At 49.1% G+C, this 21,713-nt stretch overlaps 1 protein-coding gene across 1 annotated transcript; it reads left to right on the top strand.

Annotated features, from left to right (window-relative positions):
• The first annotated feature begins 464 nt into the window (after positions 1 to 464).
• LOC123158077 (uncharacterized) lies at positions 465 to 2,367 on the top strand. The gene is made up of 3 exons (XM_044576210.1): positions 465 to 729; positions 1,064 to 1,263; positions 2,050 to 2,367. Exons 2-3 carry the CDS (start codon positions 1,147 to 1,149, stop codon positions 2,350 to 2,352), a joined length of 420 nt encoding a protein of 139 aa, XP_044432145.1. The 5' UTR covers positions 465 to 729; positions 1,064 to 1,146; the 3' UTR covers positions 2,353 to 2,367.
• Positions 2,368 to 21,713: the final 19,346 nt, after the last annotated feature.

Genomic DNA, 21,713 nt, shown 5'->3' with positions numbered 1-21,713 from the left:
ACACTTGGTCTGATCTCTTCTATAATGAATGCAGGGGGGCAAGCAATGCAATGGCTCCAACCTGAAACTGGATTACTCTGCTCTGCCTGCAAGCCATGGTGGTTCTTTGCTCAACTCGAGACCGCCAACATCATACACCTGCAAGCCCTGGCTGTAACTGAATTCGAGCACATGAGTTTTCAGTAACAGAGTAGGTTTCTAGATGCTCTCTTGTCTAGAGGAACATTTCAGTATCCTAAACTGCGGCGATCCAACAAGTTAAATCAACTAGTATCATTCAGGTTTCAGCTTACCATGTCCATGCCACGACCAGAGAAGAAGACTCCAGCTAGGGCTGGACGTCCGAGCGAGCTTTTAGGCTTGGCTCGAAGCTCGTTCTAGCTCGGCCCGTTACAGCTCGGCCCGGTAGGATAATTAGGCGAGCCGAGCTATGAAAATAGGCCCGATTCTCGACCGAGCCGAGCCGAGTTACGCCCGGTCCAGCTCGGGGACTCGTTGAGGCCCAGCCCAAATTCGCGTTAGGTCACAGCAGAGAGAGAGCACGCACGCGACGCGGTTTCCTCACCTTCTCCCTTTCTCTGCCCGGCGCCGCCACCCCTCTCCTCGCCGCGCCGCAGGCTGGACTCATCGGGCTTGGCACCGATGGCGACGGCCGACGCCGCCTTCCCTCAACACAGCGGACACAGACGGACGCGTCTCCCCTGGTTTCTCACCGAACGACAGGAGCAGGTAAGCGATCTCTTCTCTCCTTCCCATCCTTGGCCCTAGCTCCCTGCACTGGCGCACACACACGCACGAATTAGATGGATGGATGCTTGTGGTTTTGGCTGGAGGACGCGGCTAGGTAGGAAACGCGATGGATGGATGCTAGACGAGTTTGATGGATGGATGCTTGTGTTTGTTGGCTGGAGAGTGCAGCTAACTAGGATGTATGCTATGCTGCACGAATTTGATTGATGGATGGATGAATTTGTTTGTGCTTGATTGTGTAGACTGATCAGTGATTATTATCTATGTAAATTTTGTTGATGATTGACCATTTGTTCTTCGCTGATGTATGCAGAGCCCCACTGTCGCAAGAATGGACAAGGAAAAGGGGAAGTAGAGGAGGAGGAGGAGGAGAAGGAGAGAAGCTTGGTGTCCATTATGAAGACTAAGCCGCTTGTCCCAGGAAGTGGAAGGGCAAGGGCAAGGGTTGTGTCGCTGCCAAGGAAGCGGGCCAAGGATTACGGCAATGTCCCGCTCGCCGAGTTGTTATTAAGGGTAAGAAAAGCTCCGCCGCCTTGACGTCTCGCTGACCCTGCCAATGCCAAGAGCCACACCAACCCCACCATCCACCGCTGGATGGCAGATCTCAAGACCTCTGCCTACCAAGCTGACCATGTCCTCGAAAACTTCTGCTACGCGGCGCTGTACAGACGACCACATCCGCAGCCCCTCCTCCATGAGTCCTCGTCTCTATTTTCAGTTTAATTTGAAAATGGACTTTCTGTTTAATTTGGAAGTGGAAGCCCCTTAATCTATGGAAATTGAAGGCTTTTAATTTCACTGAAATTAAAGATGGTACTGTCTGTCTCTGTTGTTTGCATTCAGTTTATAAGTGACTACAATTCCTGGCTACATAAGTGTCAGTCTGTCAAGCGTCAAGTGTCAAATTTCAGAGGACACTTGAAATCTAAGCATCAAAGAGGTTCAGTTAGTCTGTCCAATGTCAACTAACACTTGAGATATTTGTCGAACATGTTCTGTAGTAGAAACGGAATCCTACATCTTCACCGGTATGGTTGTGCCAAATATGTGTGTCCAAGCTCCTGTTTTTGCTCTTTTTGCTATCCAAAGGTCAAATATATGTGTGTGCAAGCTCATGTATGTGTTGTTTTTGGTATCCAAAAGTCAAATATAAGTTTGTACAAGCTCATGTATATGCTGCTTTTGGTATCCAAAAATCAAATATATATTTGTACAAGTTTATGTATGTGCTGTTTTTGCTATTAAAAAGTCAAATATATGCGTGTCCAAGTTCATGTGTGTGCTGTTTTTGTGTGCTAGGCAATGGAGCATGATAAGCAAGCGGAGAAGGATTATGAAGAGGAGGAAGAGAATGGGGAGGACGAGGATGAGCAAGGTACTCTGTTTGAGGAGGAAGATTCTCATTTTGATGTCAAAGCGCTAAGTGTTATGCTATGCAAAATTGCATTGTTTGGCTCTCAACGTTCAATATTTTTGCTGTATAAAGTTCAAAGGAGGAGCTGTCCAAAATTCAAAAGCAATGATGCCCAATTCTTTCTTAGTCATATTTGTTCCATTTCTACACTTTGCATAGAGGAAAGCTTATTTTTTTCATCACTATGACCAACTTTTAAATCATAGACTGCTAGTTGTTGCGTTTTTAGCAATATAAAGTGCTTCTTTTCCAAATTATGGGTTTAATTGCTGTAGAAGATCAAAACTAGTCTTTAAAAACAGGTTCTTTACCTCCTGGCTGTTATGGCGCTAGCTGGCTTACGAGCCGGCTCGGTCTGAGCCGAGCCATAGCAAAAACGAGCCGAGCCGAGCCGCTTGAGAACGAGCCAAAGCCAGGCTCGGATCAAACTCGGCTCGTGTCCAGCCCTAACTCCAGCCCCGGAGACGCCTACCGCCGGTGAATCTAAGGACGGCCACGGTGACGTGCTGAACAGCCAGATCTGGACCAAAGGATCTTCCCATCTCCTCTGTCCCGACGGATCTGCACCATGCCGTTGCAGTTCGGGCACAGTGGTGCCAGAACGCGAGCTCGTCGCCGTCGCAGTGCGCGGCGAGGACAACAACACCGGTGGCCTGTGTGAGACAGAAGGGTCGAACCGACGGCAAAGAAATAAAAATAGGAGCCACTAGGGATGCATTAGTTTTTTTTTCTTTTTGTGAGAGAGAAGGGATGCGTTAAGTTTTTTTTAAACTAGGAAATTGCCCGTGCGTTGCAACGGGTGCCTAAACACGTCAGATGAATTATTTTAATGCAACATCGCCGACCCTTTTATACAAGTAAGTCATTATTTGTCCCCAAATCTAAGCAACTACTTTGAAACCAATGACTGAATTTTGATAAAGTGTCCTTTATATAAAAAATATAATAAAATTTCATCCTATATAATTTAAACAAATTAATTCAGTGAACAAGTCGTCGCTAGGTGGACTACGGACTTGGATGTAAATTTTACTTCTAGTGTTCTTTGTATTGTCTTGAAAGACGATGAATAGATCAGATGTTTATCCCGCAAAAATTAATAATCGATGAACAAGTTAACAAAGAACAACATAGGTATCAAGTACACTCGTGCAATGCTACCAAGAATCAAATAGTGGTTAAGTTTATGAGTCATGTAAAGGTCACATCTTGGATTTTGAGTTAACTTCTTTTGAGCACTATTCTCTCTGTTCTTTTCTCAACATTGAACCCCTCCTTCCTATTGAATAGTTAAACTTTAGTAAGACAATAACAAGGCAAAAATTTGTACAACATCGTAGAATTTGAGTAACAAGGTAATTTTTAATACAACCAAAATATTTTAGTACTCCCCCCGTTCCTAAATATAAATCTTTGTCGAGATTTCACTATGGATTACATACGTAGCAAAATGAGTGAATCTACACTCTTAAATATGTCTATATACATCTGTATGTAGTTTGCAGTGCAATCTCTAAAAAGACTTTTATTTAGAAACGGAAGGAGTACAAGAAGTGTGAGTATTTCGGAAAACATAGTATTAATCACATTTGATTGCAAGGGGATATATCATATATATACTAAGAGAATTAAAAAATAAATATACTAAGAGATGTTTATGCATGAATATGAAACAAAAGTAGTATTTGAGAAAGAAAGCTAATGAAGCTGGTGTCTCAACAACCAATAGCTAAGAGTAGAGTTTCTAGAAAACAAAGTAATGCATCTGGTGGAATATATGGTCAACATTCATGAAGAAATAACACCGAAACCAAGAATATTGACTTCGCTGGTATTGGTTATACATGTAGACTTAACGTGAAAGGTATTGGTTATACATGCAGACTTAGTTTTTAATTCATGAGACTGTTTGTCTCGTCATCTGAATAATTAATCATATTCGTGAAAATATCGCCTTGATTTTTCTTATGTGCAAGACTTAACGTGAAAGATCAACGTATCTTATGTAACAGCAGTTAACGACCCTCATGGTTCGCGATCATCCCTGAGTTATTAATCGTCTCCTCTACGTCACTCTGAAATACAAAAATAGAAACTAAGCAAAATCTCATGAAGCAAAAAACCCACTTCTGGAATGCAAATACCACCACAACCATGCGTACTCGAAGCAAACAAGAACGGAGCTCAGAGCCTCAGAACGCAAGGCGCTGCCAAACCAGTTACATGCCAGTATGTAAGACAATAGGTTTGGGGGAACCGGCACAACCCTCTAGGGGTGACCTATCACATATATATAATGAAGGGGTACAACGTTACAACATACGTACACATATACGGAAACTATACAATCTAACACCCTCCCTCAATCTTAGCCACTTCCTAACGAATCTAGAAGGGTAAGATTGCGCCGACAAGTTTCAAACTGTGGTAGAGGCAAGGGCTTGGTGAAGATGTCCGCAAGTTGATCCTTGGAAGAGATGAACTTGGTCTGTAGTTGCTTCTGAGATACACGTTCCCGTACAAAATGATAGTCAACTTCAATGTGTTTCATTCGAGCATGGAATACCGGATTAGCAGACAGGTATGTAGCACCGATGTTGTCACACCAAAGAATAGGAGACTATGATTGAGATATACCCAATTCCTGAAGCAAAGACTGTATCCAGATTATTTCTGCAGTTGCATTAGCCACAGCTTTATACTCAGCTTCAGTACTGCTACGCGAAACAGTAGCTTGTTTCCGAGCACTCCATGCGATCAAGGTAGAACCAAAGAACACAGCATAGCCCCCCGTGAATCTCCTGTCATCCGGACTGCCGGCCAGTCCGCATCAGAATAAGCGGAGATAACCCCAGAGGAGTTCGGTCGAATGTGCAAACCATAGGACAAGGTGAAACGAATATAGCGCAAAATGCGCTTTACCGCAGACCAATGAGTGTCTCGAGGTGCCTGAAGATACTGACAAACTCTGTTGACAGCAAAAGAAATATCCGGACGTGTGATCGTCAAGTACTGAAGCCCACCAACAATACTCCTATGCTGTGTTGCATCAGCAGAAGTCAAAAGCTCACCATCCACAGCAGTGATCCTGTTAGTGGTAGACATAGGTGTAGTAGTCGGTTTGCACTTAAGCATCCCAGCCCGCTGCAACAAATCCAAAGCGTACTTCTTCTGCATCATAACAAGACCATCAAAACCGAAGCAACTTCCGCGCCAAGGAAGTAGTGAAGGTTTCCAAGATCTTTGACCGCAAAGTCAGCACCAAGAAACCGAACAAGAGCAGCAGCAGCCACCGGAGAGGAACTGACAAGTATAATATCATCTACGTAGACCAGCAAATACATAGTAACTTCGGGCCTTTATAGAAGAAACAATGAAGAGTCAGCAGCCGATGATGCAAAACCGTGAGCACGAAGAGCTGTCGCAAGACGAGCATGCCAAGCACGAGGAGCCTGCTTCAGACCATAGAGTGCTTTGGTGAGACGACACAAATAATCAGGATGATCAGGGTCAGAAAAACCAGGGGGCTGCCGCATATAGACCTCCTCCTCCAGTACACCATGAAGGAAAGCATTCTGCACATCAAGCTGACGAAGAGACCAACCCCGAGTAACTGCAAGAGAGAGAAGAAGCCTGATAGTAGTAGGTTTAACCACTGGACTGAAAGTGTCTTCATAGTCAAGACCATAACGCTGCCGAAAACCGCGGGCAACCAGCCACGCCTTGTAGCGCTCAATAGACCCATCAGAATGCTTCTTCACTTTGAAAACCCATTTAGAATCAATGACATTGACACGGGGTGGTGGCGGAACAAGAGTCCAGGTCTTGTTACGAAGAAGAGCATGGTACTCCTGCTCCATGGCATCTCTCCAATGAGGTATACTCAGCGCAGCTTGATACGTACAAGGCTTAGAGGCCGGATCCGCACGAGCAGCAGCTAAACAGGCAGCCAACCAAGCAACAGTACCATCATGTCGCTGCTTGGGTTGAAAAACACCACTGCGACTCCGCGTATGTGGTCGTTGAGGAGGTGCAGGAACCACAGGAGCCAGAGAGGGCAACGGCAAAGGTGACGGCGACGGCGATGGAGACGCCCCAGCCGGCGACGGAGACGCCTCAGTCAACACAGGCGAGAGAGCGCCTGATCCGGGCGAGCTCGATCCAGACGAGACCGGCGTGGCCGGCTGAGGTGGCGAGCCCGGCGTGGCAGGCCGCGGTGGTGAGGCCGACCCAGAGGCCTGGAGCGGCGAGGCCGGCCCAGAGGCCAGAAGCGGCGAGGCCGGCCCAGGGACTAGAGGCGCCGAGGCGGGCGGCCCAAAAGCCGAAGGCGGCGTCGCTAGGTGCTCGGTCGTACGTGCATGAGCACAAGGACCGAGGCCATGCAAGGGCTGATCACCGTGATCCACTGGTGAGACCGACGAGGAAGGCGATGGCGCCTCCAAAATCTCCAAACGAGCTCCGCGTCCAGTGCCTGCACCATGGTTAGGCAACAATAGAGGAGAATATGCAACATCATCAAATTGGTCAGAGGCAACAGAGGATGAATGCAGAGATGGTGGTTCAGTAGTCGACACAGGAAGTTTGGCAAAGGGAAAAACATGCTCATCAAACACGACGTCCCGAGATATATAGACACGATTTGTGGGAACATGAAGACACTTGTAACCTTTATGAAGAGAGCTATAGCCAAGAAAGACACACTTCTTGGAACGGAACTCAAGTTTGCGCTTGTTATATGGACGAAGATGCGGCCAGCAAGCACACCCAAAGACCTTGAAAAAGGTATAATCAAGTTGTTCATTAAGGAGAACCTCAATGGGAGTCTTCATGTTTAAAACACGAGTGGGAGTATGGTTTATGAGAAAGCATGCAGTGGTGAAGGCATCACTCCAAAACCGAAACGGAACAGATGCATGGGCCAAAAGAGTAAGACCAGCTTCAACAATGTGACGATGCTTACGTTCTACTGAACCATTCTGATGATGTGTATGTGGACATGCTAAATGATGAGCTATCCCAAGCGATTGGAAGAAGGAGTTGAGGTTGCGATACTCACCACCCCAGTCCGACTGAACATGAACAATTTTGTGCTTGAGAAGGCGTTCAACATGTTTTTGGAACTGAACAAAAATGTCAAACACATCAGATTTATGTTTGATAAGATAAAGCCAGGTAAAGCGACTGTAAGCATCAACGAAACTGATATAATAATTATGACCACTGACAGAAGTCTGAGCAGGACCCCATACATCTAAAAACACAAGTTCTAAAGGATGTTTCACCTCACGACTGGACTCCGAAAAAGGAAGTTGATGACTCTTCCCCTGCTGACAAGCATCACACACTCCTACATCTTTATTGCTAGACACACTAGGAAGCTCATGACGACGCAAAACATGCCAGACAATAGGTGTGGCCGGGTGACCAAGACGAGCATGCCACTGTGACAGAGATACCCGAACTCCACTGAAGACGCGAGCGACGCCATGATGCTCCAGACGATAGAGGCCCTGGCAGAGCCGCCCACTAAGAAGAATGTCCCTTGTGCCTCGATCCTTAATAAAAAGATCAAAAGGGTGAAATTCACAAAGCACATTATTATCATGTGTGAGTTTAGGAACTAAAAGAAGATTACGTGTCACAGATGGAACTCGAAGAACATTGCGAAGCTGAAGACTCCTATTGGCATGTCTAGTGAGAAGCGATGCTTGACCAATATGAGAGATGTGCATACCTGCTCCATTGGCGTTGTGGATCTTGTCGGAGCCATGATAGGCTTAACGATTGTGAAGCTTCCCCATCTCAGTTGTTAGGTGCTCCGTCGCCCCAGAGTCCATGTACTAGTGTGGATCGATGGAGTAGGACCGAGTGTGTCCCTGTTGCTTCTGCGGCGCTGGACGATCAGCCATGGCGACCTGACGGGCAAAGTTGCGTGTATCCTTGCCATCATTGCCAAGACCAAGAAAACTCCGCTGGAAGCGCTTGTGACACTTGGAAGCCCAGTGCCCATCGCGGCCGCAAAGCTGACACACACTGAGCAGTCCTGGACTAGGGGGTGTCCGGATAGCCGGACTATCATCGTCAGTCGGACTCCAAGACTATGAAGATACAAGATTGAAGACTTCGTCCCGTGTCCGGATGGGACTTTCCTTGGCATGGAAGGCAAGCTTGGCGATACAGATATGTAGATCTCCTACCATTGTAACCGACTTTGTGTAACCCTAGCCCTCTCCGGTGTCTATATAAACCGGAGGGTTTTAGTCTGTAGGACACACAACCATTACAACAATCATACCATAGGCTAGCTTCTAGGGTTTAGCCTCCTTGATCTCGTGGTAGATACACTCTTGTACTACCCATATCATCAATATCAATCAAGCAGGAGTACGGTTTTACCTCCATCGAGAGGGCCCGAACCTGGGTAAAAACATCGTGTCCCTTGTCTCCTGTTACCATCCGCCTAGACGCACAGTTCGGGACCCCCTACCCGAGATCCGCCGGTTTTGACACCGACATTGGTGCTTTCATTGAGAGTTCCTCTGTGTCGTCACCGATAGGCTTGATGGATTCTTCAAACAACAATGCAGTCCAGGGTGATACTTTTCTCCCCGGACAGATCTTCGTGTTCGGCGGCTTTGCACTGCGGGCCAATTCACTTGGCCATCTGGAGCAGATCGAAAGCTACGCCCCTGGCCATCAGGTCAGATTTGGAAGCCTAAACTTCACGGCGGACATCCGCGGAGACTTGATCTTCGACGGATTCGAGCCACAGCCGAGCGTGCCGCACTGTCACGATGGGCATGATTTAGCTCTGCCGCCGGACAGTGCCCTGGAGGCCGCACACGAGTTCGCTCCGACCTATAGTTCGGAGCCGACCGCGCAGATCGAAGTCAGGTGGCTGGACACCGCCTCGGGAACTGCAACTTCTACGGCGATGGAGCCGAATACCGACCTTGTCCCTTATAAAGCACGTGACTCCGAGGTGCCGGACTCCGAGCCTCCTGCGCCCCTGCCAATCGAATCCGATTGGGCGCCGATCATGGAGTTCACCGCCACGGACATCTTTCAACACTCACCCTTTGGCGACTTCCTAAATTTGCTAAAGCATCTCTCGCTATCAGGAGAGCCCTGGCCGGATTGCGGTCAGGAAGATTGGGATGCGGACGATGAGGAAATTCAAAGCCCACCCACCACCCACTTTGTAGCCACTGTCGACGATCTAACCGACATGCTAGACTACGACTCCAAAGACATCGACGGTATGGACGACGATGCCGGAGACGATCAAGAACCAGCGCCTACGGGGCACTGGAAGACCACCTCGTCATACGACATATACATGGTGGACACCCCAAAGGATGGGGACGGCGAGGAAGCAGCGGAGGCAGATTCTGCTAAGAAACAGCCCAAGCGCCGACATCAGCGGCGCCGCTCTAAATCCCGCCACAGTAAGAATGGAGATTCCGGCACCGGAGATAATAACACCCAAGAGAGTGCCGAAGACAACCCCCTCCAGCAAGATTCAACACAGGAGGATGCAGAAGCCAGCCCTCACGAGAGAGCGGCAGACGAAGAGGTCGAGGATGATAATTACATACCTCCCTCTAGAGACGAGGCAAGCCTCGACGACGAAGAATTCGTCGTACCTGAGGATCCCGTCGAACAAGAGCGTTTTAAACGCAGGCTAATGGCCACGGCGAATAGCCTAAAGAAAAAGCAGCAACAGCTTCAAGCTGATCAAGACCTGCTGGCCGACAGATGAACCGAGGTCCTCGCGGCCGAAGAGTATGAACTCGAACGCCCCTCCAAAAGCTACCCAAAACGCAAGTTGCTCCCCCGATTAGAGGAGGAGGCATATAAACCTTCATCACCAGCGCACAATACGGCAGACCGACCACCTCGTGGCCGCGACAGAGAGGCATCTAGGCCCTCCACCAAGACCATACCCCGGCACCGCTCAGAAAGTACGAAGCCACGGGGGAACGCGCCGGACTTGCGGGATATATTGGAGGATAAGGCAAGACAATCCAGATCTATCTATGGATCACGTGGGCGCCCCACGACCCACGACGAATACCGTCGCGCCGGATACAGCAACTCCGGCCGGGCCGAACACAGCAGACAACGCTCTCTTGAGCTATGTCGTGATATTGCTCAATATAGAGGCGCCGCACACCCACTATGCTTCACAGACGAAGTAATGGATCATCAAATCCCTGAAGGGTTTAAACCCGTGAACATTGAATCCTACGATGGCACAACAGACCCCGCGGTTTGGATCGAGGATTATCTCCTTCATATCCATATGGCCCGCGGCGACGATCTCCACGCCATCAAATATCTCCCACTCAAGCTTAAAGGACCAGCTCGGCATTGGCTTAACAGCTTGCCCGCAGAGTCAATTGGGTGTTGGGAGGACCTGGAAGCCACATTCCTCGACAACTTCCAGGGCACATATGTGCGACCACCAGACGCGATGACCTAAGCCATATAATTCAGCAGCCAGACGAATCGGCGAGACAGTTCTGGACACGGTTCTTAACAAAGAAAAATCAAATTGTCGACTCTCCGGATGCAGAGGCCCTTGCAGCCTTGAAACACAACATCCGCGATGAGTGGCTAGCCCGGCACCTAGGACAGGAAAAGCCGAAATCCATGGCAGCCCTCACATCACTCATGACCCGCTTCTGTGCGGGAGAGGACAGCTGGCTAACCCGCAACAACAACCTCAGCAAAAATGCTGGCAGTCCGGATACTAAGGACCACAATGGCAGGTCGCGTCGAAACAAAAACAAACGCCGCGTTAACAGCGATAACAATGAGGATACAACAATCAACGCCGGATTCAGAGGCTTTAAACCCGGTCAGCGGAAGAAGCCATTTAGAAGAACCACTCTGGATCCGTCCAATTTGGACCGAATACTCGACCGCTCTTGCCAAATACATGGCACCCCCGAAAAGCCAGCCAACCACACCAACAGGGATTGTTGGGTATTCAAGCAGGCAGGCAAGTTAATTGCCGAAAACAACGACAAGGGGCTGCATAGCGATGACGAGGAAGAGACCCGGCCGCCGAACAGTAGAGGACAGAAGGGTTTCCCCCCACAAGTGCGGACGGTAAACATGATATACGCAACCCACATACCCAAGAGGGAGAGGAAGCGTGCACTTAGGGACGTATATGCGATGAAGCCAGTTGCCCCGAAGTTCAATCCATGGTCCTCTTGCCCGATCACTTTTGATCGAAGGGACCACCCCACCAATATCGGCCATGGCGGATTCGCCGCATTGGTTATAGACCCAATCGTCGATGGATTTCACCTCACTAGAGTCCTGATGGACGACGGCAGTAGCCTGAACCTGCTTTATCAGGATACAGTGCGCAAGATGGGCATAGACCCCTCAAGGATTAAACCTACAAAGACGACCTTCAAAGGCGTCATACCAGGTGTGGAGGCCAATTGTACAGGCTCAGTCACACTGGAAGTGGTCTTCGGATCCCCGGATAATTTCCGAAGCGAGGAGTTAATCTTCGACATAGTCCCGTTCCGCAGCGGCTATCACGCTTTGCTCGGACGAACCGCGTTCGCAAAATTCAACGCGGTGCTGCATTATGCATACCTTAAGCTCAAGATGCCAGGCCCTCGTGGAGTCATCACGGTCAACGGAAATACTGAACGCTCCCTCCGAACGGAGGAACACACAGCGGCTCTTGTGGCAGAAATACAGAGCAGCCTTTTAAGGCAATTTTCGAGTCCGGCCGTTAAACGACCGGACATGGCCAAATGCGCCCGGAGTAACATCAATCAAGACCACCTGGCACGTTCCGAGCATGCGTAGCAATGCGGCCCCAACCCCAGCCCTCGCATGATTGCAAAACCAGCTCCCCGTGTACATCATTACGCTCTGGAGATACCATGGGCATAGGGGGAGGAGCACGACCACGACAGGCCCAGAGTGCGGCTCAACCACACCAGGGGCTCCCAAGTGTGTCGCTCTTTTTATTTTCATTTTTCTTCTTTTTATACACAGGACTCCGTTCACCAGAGGCCCTGTCCGGCGGTGAACCTGCCGAACTCACGATGCAACAGCCAGGGAGGGACAAGGGCTACGACGAACACTCAGGTGGTCTCCATTATGAGCATTAAATTTGTTAAATACACCAGTCCGCAGCCCACCCCTGGAGGGGGACATGCTTAATTAGTCCAATCCCTTGCTTACCACACTATTTGTATCATCCTGCACTCATAGCAGAATTCCTTAAATAAACATTGCAGCACTTTTTGTTTATAATTGCATTACTTTTTTTACATATATGTTCATTAATGACATCTTGCACCCGTATATTCTGGTACGGCCGAATACACCAGGGGCTTATGTTCCCCGCATTATGGTGTGATAAGTCCGAACACTTTCACAAGTGCGGCACCCCGAACTTATAGCATTATATGCATCAGCTCCGAATCATGTCTTGGGTCAATAGTTGGGTTTGCCCGACTCCCATGTTTTGGTACCTTACGTTCTGTTCTATCGGCTAAGGTAGCACTGGGAGAACCACTGCGATTGCGCCACGGTTGAGCTGGGCGAGCGCCTCAGTGGAGAAAGCTAAAACTGACTGTCATGATAAGGCGAGAGACTGGTCGCTGTTCGAGAGGTCTTTTCGAGTCCCTAAAGACTTATGCCTCTTCGAGCGAGGAACCGGCTGTGTCCGGCCCAGGCGTGGATAGCGCCCCGAACTCGGTCTTCCGAATACTAGGGGCTTCGCCGAAATTTAAAATTATAGAATTCTATGGCTAAGTGAGAGTGTTCAAGCATTATAAGTCCGGTTGCCTTGTTCGCTGTGTTGAGTGCCTCCCTAGATGGACCCAAAAATGGGAACAAGAGTGCTCAAGTTTATCCCAAACACCCCAGCACTCGTGGCATGGGGGCTGAAGCCGACGACTTGCCATCTCTCAGATTTAATAAACGGCCGCACAGAAAGTAATATTTTAAATCAATAAGCGTTGCTTAGCGTATATGAACAAAGTTTTCAGCGCACAGGATAACACATTGCGAGTTTACTCAATGATTACATCTTTGGGGCACTCATCCGCAATCTTGCAGGCACCCTTCAGGACACTCTTATAGTATATTTCGGGCATAAGATACTCCTTGCCCGCCGGCGGCGCGTCCGTGATAAGCCTCTCAGCATCCAGCCTGCCCCAATGCACTTTTGCGCGGGCAAGGGCCTGACGGGCACCTTCAATGCAGGCGGAGCGCTTGATGACTTCCACCGAGGGGCACGCATCCACCAGCCGCCGCACGAGGCCGAAGTAGCTCCCAGGCATGGCCTCCCCAGGCCACAGCCGGACTATGAGGCCCTTCATGGCCTGCTCGGCTACCTTGTGGAGCTCGACCAGCTGCTTCAGCTGGTCGCTAGGGGGCACCGGGTGTCCGGCCTCAGCGTACTGAGACCAGAAGACCTTCTCTGTTGAGCTCCCCTCCTCGGCCCGGTAGAATGCGGCGGCATCAGACACGCTGCAAGGCAGATCTGCAAACGCCCCTGGAGAGCTCCAAATTCGGGTAAGTAACAGGTAATTTACATTCACATGCTTGCTTTGCATGAAAAATGCCTTACCCGCCGCTATTTTCTTCACCTCCTCAATCTCCTGGAGGGCCTTATGGGCCTCGGCCTTAGCGGCTTTGGCACTTTCAAGAGCCGAGGCAAGCTCGGACTCTCGAGTCTTCGAGTCACGCTCCAAACTCTCATGTTTTTCCATGAGAGCCTGGAGCTCTTGCCGCACCTCCGCCACCCGCGCCTCCTGCTTCTCTCACTCTTCTCGTTCCGCGGCCGCATTGCGCTCGGCCACGGACACGGCCTCCTTCAGGGTTGCCACCTCGTTCGTGGCCCCTGCAGTGCCCAAGTTATCCTTGTCATTTCTATTGCAACCAAAATCCTTTTCTGTAAGGTACAAATTTATTACGGTGTTACTCACCTTCTTTGTCCTCGAGCTGCTTCTTGGCAAGGCCGAGCTCGTTCTCGGACCGCTCGAGGTTCTGCTTCAAAGCACCGACCTCCGCAGTTAGTGCGGCAGAGGTCAGCAGTGCAGCCTGCAAACCCATATTGACATAATTTTTAGAACTCCTGAGTATATCTTTTTAGATCCTCAATCCGGCTTTTCTTTCCGAACACCAAACTGAGCATCAGGGGCTACTGTCTATGTGGTATTACATTACATATTTTAAACTTCTTACCTCAAAGCCTGTTAGAAGGCTGCTGCAGGCTTCAATCAGCCCGCTCTTGGCGAGCTGAACCTTCTGAATCACCGCACTCATGATAGTGCGGTGTTCTTCCTCGATGGAAGCGTCGTTAAGCGCCTCCAACAAGTTGTCCGGCGCCTCCGGTTGGACGGAGGCCGCCGGCATCACGGTCTTTCCCTTCTTACAAAGGGGCCGCCTGCCGGACTCCGGAACCACTGCGGGTTCCGGCATGGAGTCCGGCACAAAGTCCGAGAGGCTGCCTTGCGGCACCTTCGGAGCCTCCTCCTGATGGGTCCCCTCCTGGGATCCCACCTCGGCGTCCTCAGCGTCGCGAGGGGTGGAGGCAGTCGGAATGGATTCTACATCCGACGGAGCCAATGACCCGCTTGAAGAAGCGGGAAGATCATCCTTGGCCGGACTACAGGTAGTGTACGCATTAGAGGGACACTATGTGACACAAAAACGAAATTATAAATCACTCAAGAATCCGGATACTTACGATCTCGCCAGGGGCTTGGCCCTTGAGGGCCACTCCTCATCGCCGCTGTCGGCGTTGGCAGAGCTGCCCGGAGGAAGGGTCCTCCCCTTCTTGGACCCTTCGGCCTCCCCTGTTGGGGAAGCCTTCCTCTTCCTCTCTCCCCCCTCCTGGGGAGAGTCTTCTTTCTCCTCCTCATCTTCGGGGGAGGAGTCCGCCTCTGAGCCATCGGACGATGAGTCCGATACCACCTGGCGCCGGGAACTCCTTCGGGTTCCCGTGGCCTTCTTCTTGGCCTTCTTCTCCGGCACCACATAAAGTGCCGGGACTAGCAGCCCCGTTAAACGGGCGTCCGCTGGGTCTTCGGGAAGGGGAGCCGGACAGTCTACCTGTTCGGACGTCCTCTGCCAGTCCTATTAAAGGCATCGGGAGTTTTAGATCCCACATAGAGTCAAACTATGAAAGAAATAAAGGTCCCATAAAGGATAACATATCTTACCACACCGGCCGGGCGCTTGGTGTTGAATCCGCGATCTTCAGTCGCGGACGCGGGGGATTCTCCGCCCTTGAATAGCACCCTCCAGACGGCTTCGTACGTTGTGTCGAAGAGCCCGCTCAGAGTCCAGTGTTGTGCCGGATCGAACTCCCGCAAATTGAAGGCCCGCTATTGGCAGGGGAGAATCCGGCGGATGAGCATGACCTGGATCACATTGACAAGCCTAAGCTTCTTGTTCACCAAGGTCTGGAGACAGGACTGGAGTCCTGTTAGCTCCTCCGAACTGCCCCATAGCAAGCCATTCTCTTTCCAGGAGGTGAGCTGCATGGGGATACCAGATCTGAACTCGGGGGCTGCTGCCCATTTAGGGTCACGCGGCTCGGTGATGTAGAACCACCCCGATTGCCACCCCTTGACGGACTCCACAAAGGCCCCCTCGAGCCAGGTGACGTTGGGCATTTTGCCCACCATGACGCCTCCGCACTCCGCTTGAATGCCCTTCACTACCTTCGGCTTGACATTGAAGGTCTTGAGCCACAAGCCGAAGTGGGGCTGGATGCAGAGGAAGGCCTCGCACACGACGATAAACGCCGAGATGTTGAGGATGAAGTTTGGCGCCAGATCGTGGAAGTCCAGGCCGTAGTAGTACCTGAGCCCCGGACGAAGGGATGAAGTGGGAAGCCCAGTCCGCGGAGGAAGTGGGGAAGGAACACGACCCTCTCATGGGGCCTGGGGGTGCGGATGAGCTGCCCCTTGTCGGGCAGCCGGTGCGCGATGTCGCTGGAAAGGTATCCGGCGCCGCGCAGCTTTTCGATGTGCCCCTCCGTGACGGAGGAGGCCAACCACTTGCCTCCCGCTCTGGACATGGCTGGAGAAGGTTGAGGCGAGATGTGCGAACTTGGGCGCTGGAGCTCGAGTGCGCGGAGATGGATAAGCAAAGAAGGAAGAAGGCATAGGTAAAAAAGGTGGATCCTTATCCCCTTATATATGGGCGGACGAAGACTATGCGTCCCCACCGGCCTGGTAAAACTCGCTTATCCCCGAAGCGCCACCATCAATGGCGCGGTTGGGTTACCCACGTCCGTATTGATGAGAATCCCGGAATAAGGGGAACACGATCTCTTCTTCGACAAGACGTGCCAAGGAAACCGCTTCACTAAACGTGCTGAGGTGGTATAATAAAAAAAGATTCAAGTAAAGGCTTGGTGGTGGTATGACGTCATGCCACAAAATACGTCAGCAGAGTGATCCTATGTACATATTATTCTCTCTACGGTGGAATGTGGAATTTATTTTGCAGAGCCGGACACAATCCTGGTGTTAACAATCTTCTATGAATTATTCGGAGGAGGAACCCGCCTTGCAATGCCGAACAATATGCGCGCCGGACTCATCGTCATTGAAGCCTGGTTCAGGGGCTACTGAGGGAGTCCTGGACTAGGGGGTGTCCGGATAGCCAGACTATCATCGTCAGCCGGACTCCAAGACTATGAAGATACAAGATTGAAGACTTCGTCCCATGTCCGGATGGGACTTTCCTTGGCGTGGAAGGCAAGCTTGGCGATACGGATATGTAGATCTCCTACCATTGTAACCGACTCTGTGTAACCCTAGCCCTCTCCGGTGTCTATATAAATCGGAGGGTTTTAGTCCATAGGACACACAACCATTACAACAATCATACCATAGGCTAGCTTCTAGGGTTTAGCCTCCTTGATCTCGTGGTAGATCCACTCTTGTACTACCCATATCCTCAATATCAATCAAGCAGGAGTAGGGTTTTACCTCCATCGAGAGGGCCCGAACCTGGGTAAAAACATCGTGTCCCTTGTCTCCTGTTACCATCCGCCTAGACGCACAGTTCGGGACCCCCTACCCGAGATCCGCCGGTTTTGACACCGACACACACGCTGACCGCCAGCCCGCGGTAATGTCGCAGTAGGAGGGGGGGCTGAGGCGGGCGGTGGTGGCAGCCCCGAAGGAGCCCAGGATGATGAAGAAGATGAAGGAAATATGCCCTAGAGGCAATAATAAAGTTATTATTTATTTCCTTATTTCATGATAAATGTTTATTATTCATGCTAGAATTGTATTAACCGGAAACATAATACATGTGTGAATACATAGACAAACATAGTGTCACTAGTATGCCTCTACTTGACTAGCTCATTTATCAGAGATGGTTATGTTTCCTAGCCATGGACAAAAGAGTTGTCATTTGATTAACGGGATCACATCATTAGGAGAATGATGTGATTGACTTGACCCATTCCGTTAGCTTAGCACTTGATCGTTTAGTATGTTGCTATTGCTTTCTTCATGACTTATACATGTCCCTGTAACTATGAGATTATGCAACTCCCGTTTATCGGAGGAACACTTTGGGTACTACCAAACGTCACAACATAACTGGGTGATTATAAAGGAGTAGTACGGGTGTCTCCGAAGGTACATGTTGAGTTGGCGTATTTCGAGATTAGGTTTTGTCACTCCGATTGTCAGAGAGGTATCTCTGGGCCCTCTCGGTAATGCACATCACTATAAGCCTTGCAAGCAATGTGACTAATGAGTTAGTTGCGGGATGATGCATTACGTAACGAGTAAAGAGACTTGCCGGTAACGAGATTGAACTAGGTATTGGATACCGACGATCGAATCTCGGGCAAGTAACATACCGATGACAAAGGGAACAACGTATGTTGTTATGCGGTTTGACCGATAAATTTCTTCGTAGAATATGTAGGAGCCAATATGGGTATCCAGGTCCCGCTATTGGTTATGGACCGAGAATAGTTCTAGGTCATGTCTACATAGTTCTCGAACCCGTAGGGTCCGCACGCTTAAGGTTTCGATGACAGTTATATTATGAGTTTATGAGTTTTGATGTACCGAAGGAGTTCGGAGTCCCGGATGAGATCGGGGACATGACGAGGAGTCTCGAAATGGTCGAGACGTAAAGATCGATATATTGGACGACTATATTCGGAGTTCGGAAAGGTTCCGAGTCATTCGGGTATTTTTCGGAGTACCGGAGAGTTACGGGAATTCGCCGGGGAGAAGTATTGGGCCTTATTGGGCCCTGCGGGAAAGAGAGAGGGGCTGCCTAGGGCAGGCCGCGCGCCCCCCCATGGCCTAGTCCAAATTGGACTAGGGGGAGGGGCCGCAACCCCTCCTTCCTTCCCTTCTCTCTTCCCCTTCCTTGTCTCCTACTCCTAATACATGGAAGGACTCCTAGTTGGACTAGGAAAGGGGGAATCCTACTGCCGGTGGGAGTAGGACTCCCCATGGCGCGCCCCTCCTAGGGCCGGCCTCCTCCTCCCTCCCTCCTTTATATACGGGGGCAGGGGGCACCCCATGGACACACAAGTTGATCTACGGATCGTTCCTTAGCCGTGTGCGGTGCCCCCTTCTACCATATTCCACCTCGGTCATATCGTCGCGAAGCTTAGGCGAAGCCCTGCGCCGGTAGAACATCAAGATCGTCACCACGCCGTCGTGCTGACGGAACTCATCCCCGAAGCTTTGCTGGATCGGAGCCCGGGATCGTCATCGAGCTGAACGTGTGCTGAACTCGGAGGTGCCGTACGTTCGGTGCTTGGATTGGTCGAATCGTGGAGACGTACGACTACATCAACCGCGTTGTGCTAACGCTTCCGCTTATGGTCTACGAGGGTACATGGACGAACACTCTCCCCTCTCGTTGCTATGTCATCACCATGATCTTGCGTGTGCGTAGGAATTTTTTTTGAAATTACTACGTTCCCCAACAGTGGCATCCAAGCCTAGGTTTTATGCGTTGATGTTATATGCACGAGTAGAACACAAGTGAGTTGTGGACGATATAAGTCATACTGCCTACCAGCATGTCATACTTTGGTTCAGCGGTATTGTTGGATGAAGCGGCCCGGACCGACATTACGCGTACGCTTACGCGAGACTGGTTCTACCGACGTGCTTTGCACACAGGTGGCTGGCGGGTGTCAGTTTCTCCAACTTTAGTTGAACCGAGTGTGGCTACGCCCGGTCCTTGCGAAGGTTAAAATGGAGTCTATTTGACAAACTATCGTTGTGGTTTTGATGAGTAGGTGAGAACGGTTCTTGCTCAGCCCGTAGCAGCCACGTAAAACTTGCAACAACAAAGTAGAGGACGTCTAACTTGTTTTTGTAGGGCATGTTGTGATGTGATATGGTCAAGACGTGATGTGATATAAGTTTTTGTATGAGATGATCATGTTTTGTTGAAGTTATCGGCAACTGGCAGAAGCCCTATGGTTGTCTCTTTGTTGCATAAGATGCAAGTGCCAAATAATTGCTTTACTTTATCGCTATGCGATAGCAATAGTTGCAAGAGCAATAGTTGGCGAGACGACCATGTGACAACACATTGATATAGATCAAGATGATGAAGATCATGGTGTCGTGCCGGTGACGATAGAGATCATGATAGGACTTTGGAGATGGAGATCAAGGGCGCAAGATGATCATGGCCATATCATGTCACATATTTTGATTGCATATGATGTTTATCTGTTATACATCTTATCTTGCTTTGATTGACGGTAGCATTTTAAGATGATCTCTCACTAATTATCAAGAAGTGTTCTCCCTGAGTATGCACCGTTGCGAAAGTTCTTCGTGCTGAGACACAACGTGATGATCGGGTGTGATAGGCTCTACGTTCAAATACAACGGGTGCAAAACAGTTGAACACGCGGAATACTCAGGTTATACTTGACGAGCCTAGCATATATAGATATGGCCTCGGAACACAGAGACCGAAAGGTCGAGCGTGAATCATATAGTAGATATGATCAACATAGCTATGTTCACCATTGAAACTACTCCATCTCACGTGATGATCGGACATGGTTTGGTTAATTTGGATCACGTGATCACTTAGATGACTAGAGAGATGTCTGTCTAAGTGGGAGTTCTTAAGTAATATGATTAATTGAACTTAAATTTATCATGAACTTAGTCCTGGTAGTGTTTTTGCAAATTATGTTGTAGATCAATGGCTTGCGTTGTTGCTTTCATATGTTTATTTTGATATGTTCCTAGAGAAAACTGTGTTGAAAGATGTTAGTAGCAATAATGCGGATTGGATCCGTGATCTGAGGTTTATCCTCATTGCTGCGCAGAATAATTATGTCCTTGATGCACCGCTAGGTGACAGACGTATTGCAGGAGCAGATGCAGACGTTATGAACGTTTGGCTAGCTCAATATGATGACTACTTGATAGTTTAGTGCACCATGCTTAACGGCTTAGAATCGGGACTTCAAGGACGTTTTGAACGTCATGGACCATATGAGATGTTCCAGAAATTGAAGTTGATATGTCAAGCAAATACCCGAGTTGAGAGATATGAAGTCTCCAACAAGTTCTATAGCTAAAAGATGGAGGAGAATCGCTCAACTAGTGAGCATGTGCTCAGATTGTCTGGGTACTTCAATCTCTTGAATCAAGTGGGAGTTAATCTTCCAGATAAGATAGTGATTGACAGAATTCTCTAGTCACCATCACCAAGTTAGTAAAACTTCGTGATGAACTATATTATGCAAGGGATGACGAAAACGATTCCCGAGCTCTTCGTGATGTTGAAATCAACGAAGGTAGAAATCAAGAAAGAGCATCAAGTGTTGATGATTGACAAGACCACTAGTTTCAAGAAAAGGGCAAAGGGAAAGAAAGGGAACTTCAAGTGGAAAGACAAGCAAGTTGTCACTCCTGCGAAGACGCCCAAAGCTGGACCATAGCCTGAAACTAAGTGCTTACACTGCAAAGGAAATAGTCACTGGAAGCAGAAATGCCCTGAATATTTGGTGGATAAGAAGGATGGCAAAGTGAACAAAGGTATATTTGATATACAGGTTCTTGATATTTGCCTTACTAGTGTTTATAGTAGCCCCTGAGTATTTGATACTTGTTCGGTTGCTAAGATTAGTAACTCGAAACAGGAGTTACAGAATAAACAGAGACTAGTTGAAGGGGAAGTGACGATGAGTGTTGGAAGTAGTTCCAAAATTGATATGATCATCATCACACACTCCCTAAACTTTCAGGATAAGTGTTAAACCTAAATAAATGTTATTTAGCGTTTGCGTTGAGCATGAATATGATTTGATCATGTTTATTGCAATACGGTTATTCATTTAAAATCAGAGAATAATTGTTGTTCTGTTTACATGAATAAAACCTTCAATGGTCATACACCCAATGAAAATAGTTTGTTGGATCTCCATCGTGATGATACACATATTCATAATATTGATGCCAAAAGATGCAAAGTTAATAATGATAGTGCAACTTATTTGTGGCACTGCCGTTTGGGTCAT

Source organism: Triticum aestivum, chromosome 7B, assembly GCF_018294505.1.
Source record: "Triticum aestivum cultivar Chinese Spring chromosome 7B, IWGSC CS RefSeq v2.1, whole genome shotgun sequence".
Lineage (NCBI taxonomy): Eukaryota > Viridiplantae > Streptophyta > Magnoliopsida > Poales > Poaceae > Triticum > Triticum aestivum.
The sequence above is the reverse complement of the archived record's forward strand: the minus strand, read 5'-3'. Positions and strand labels throughout refer to the sequence as shown.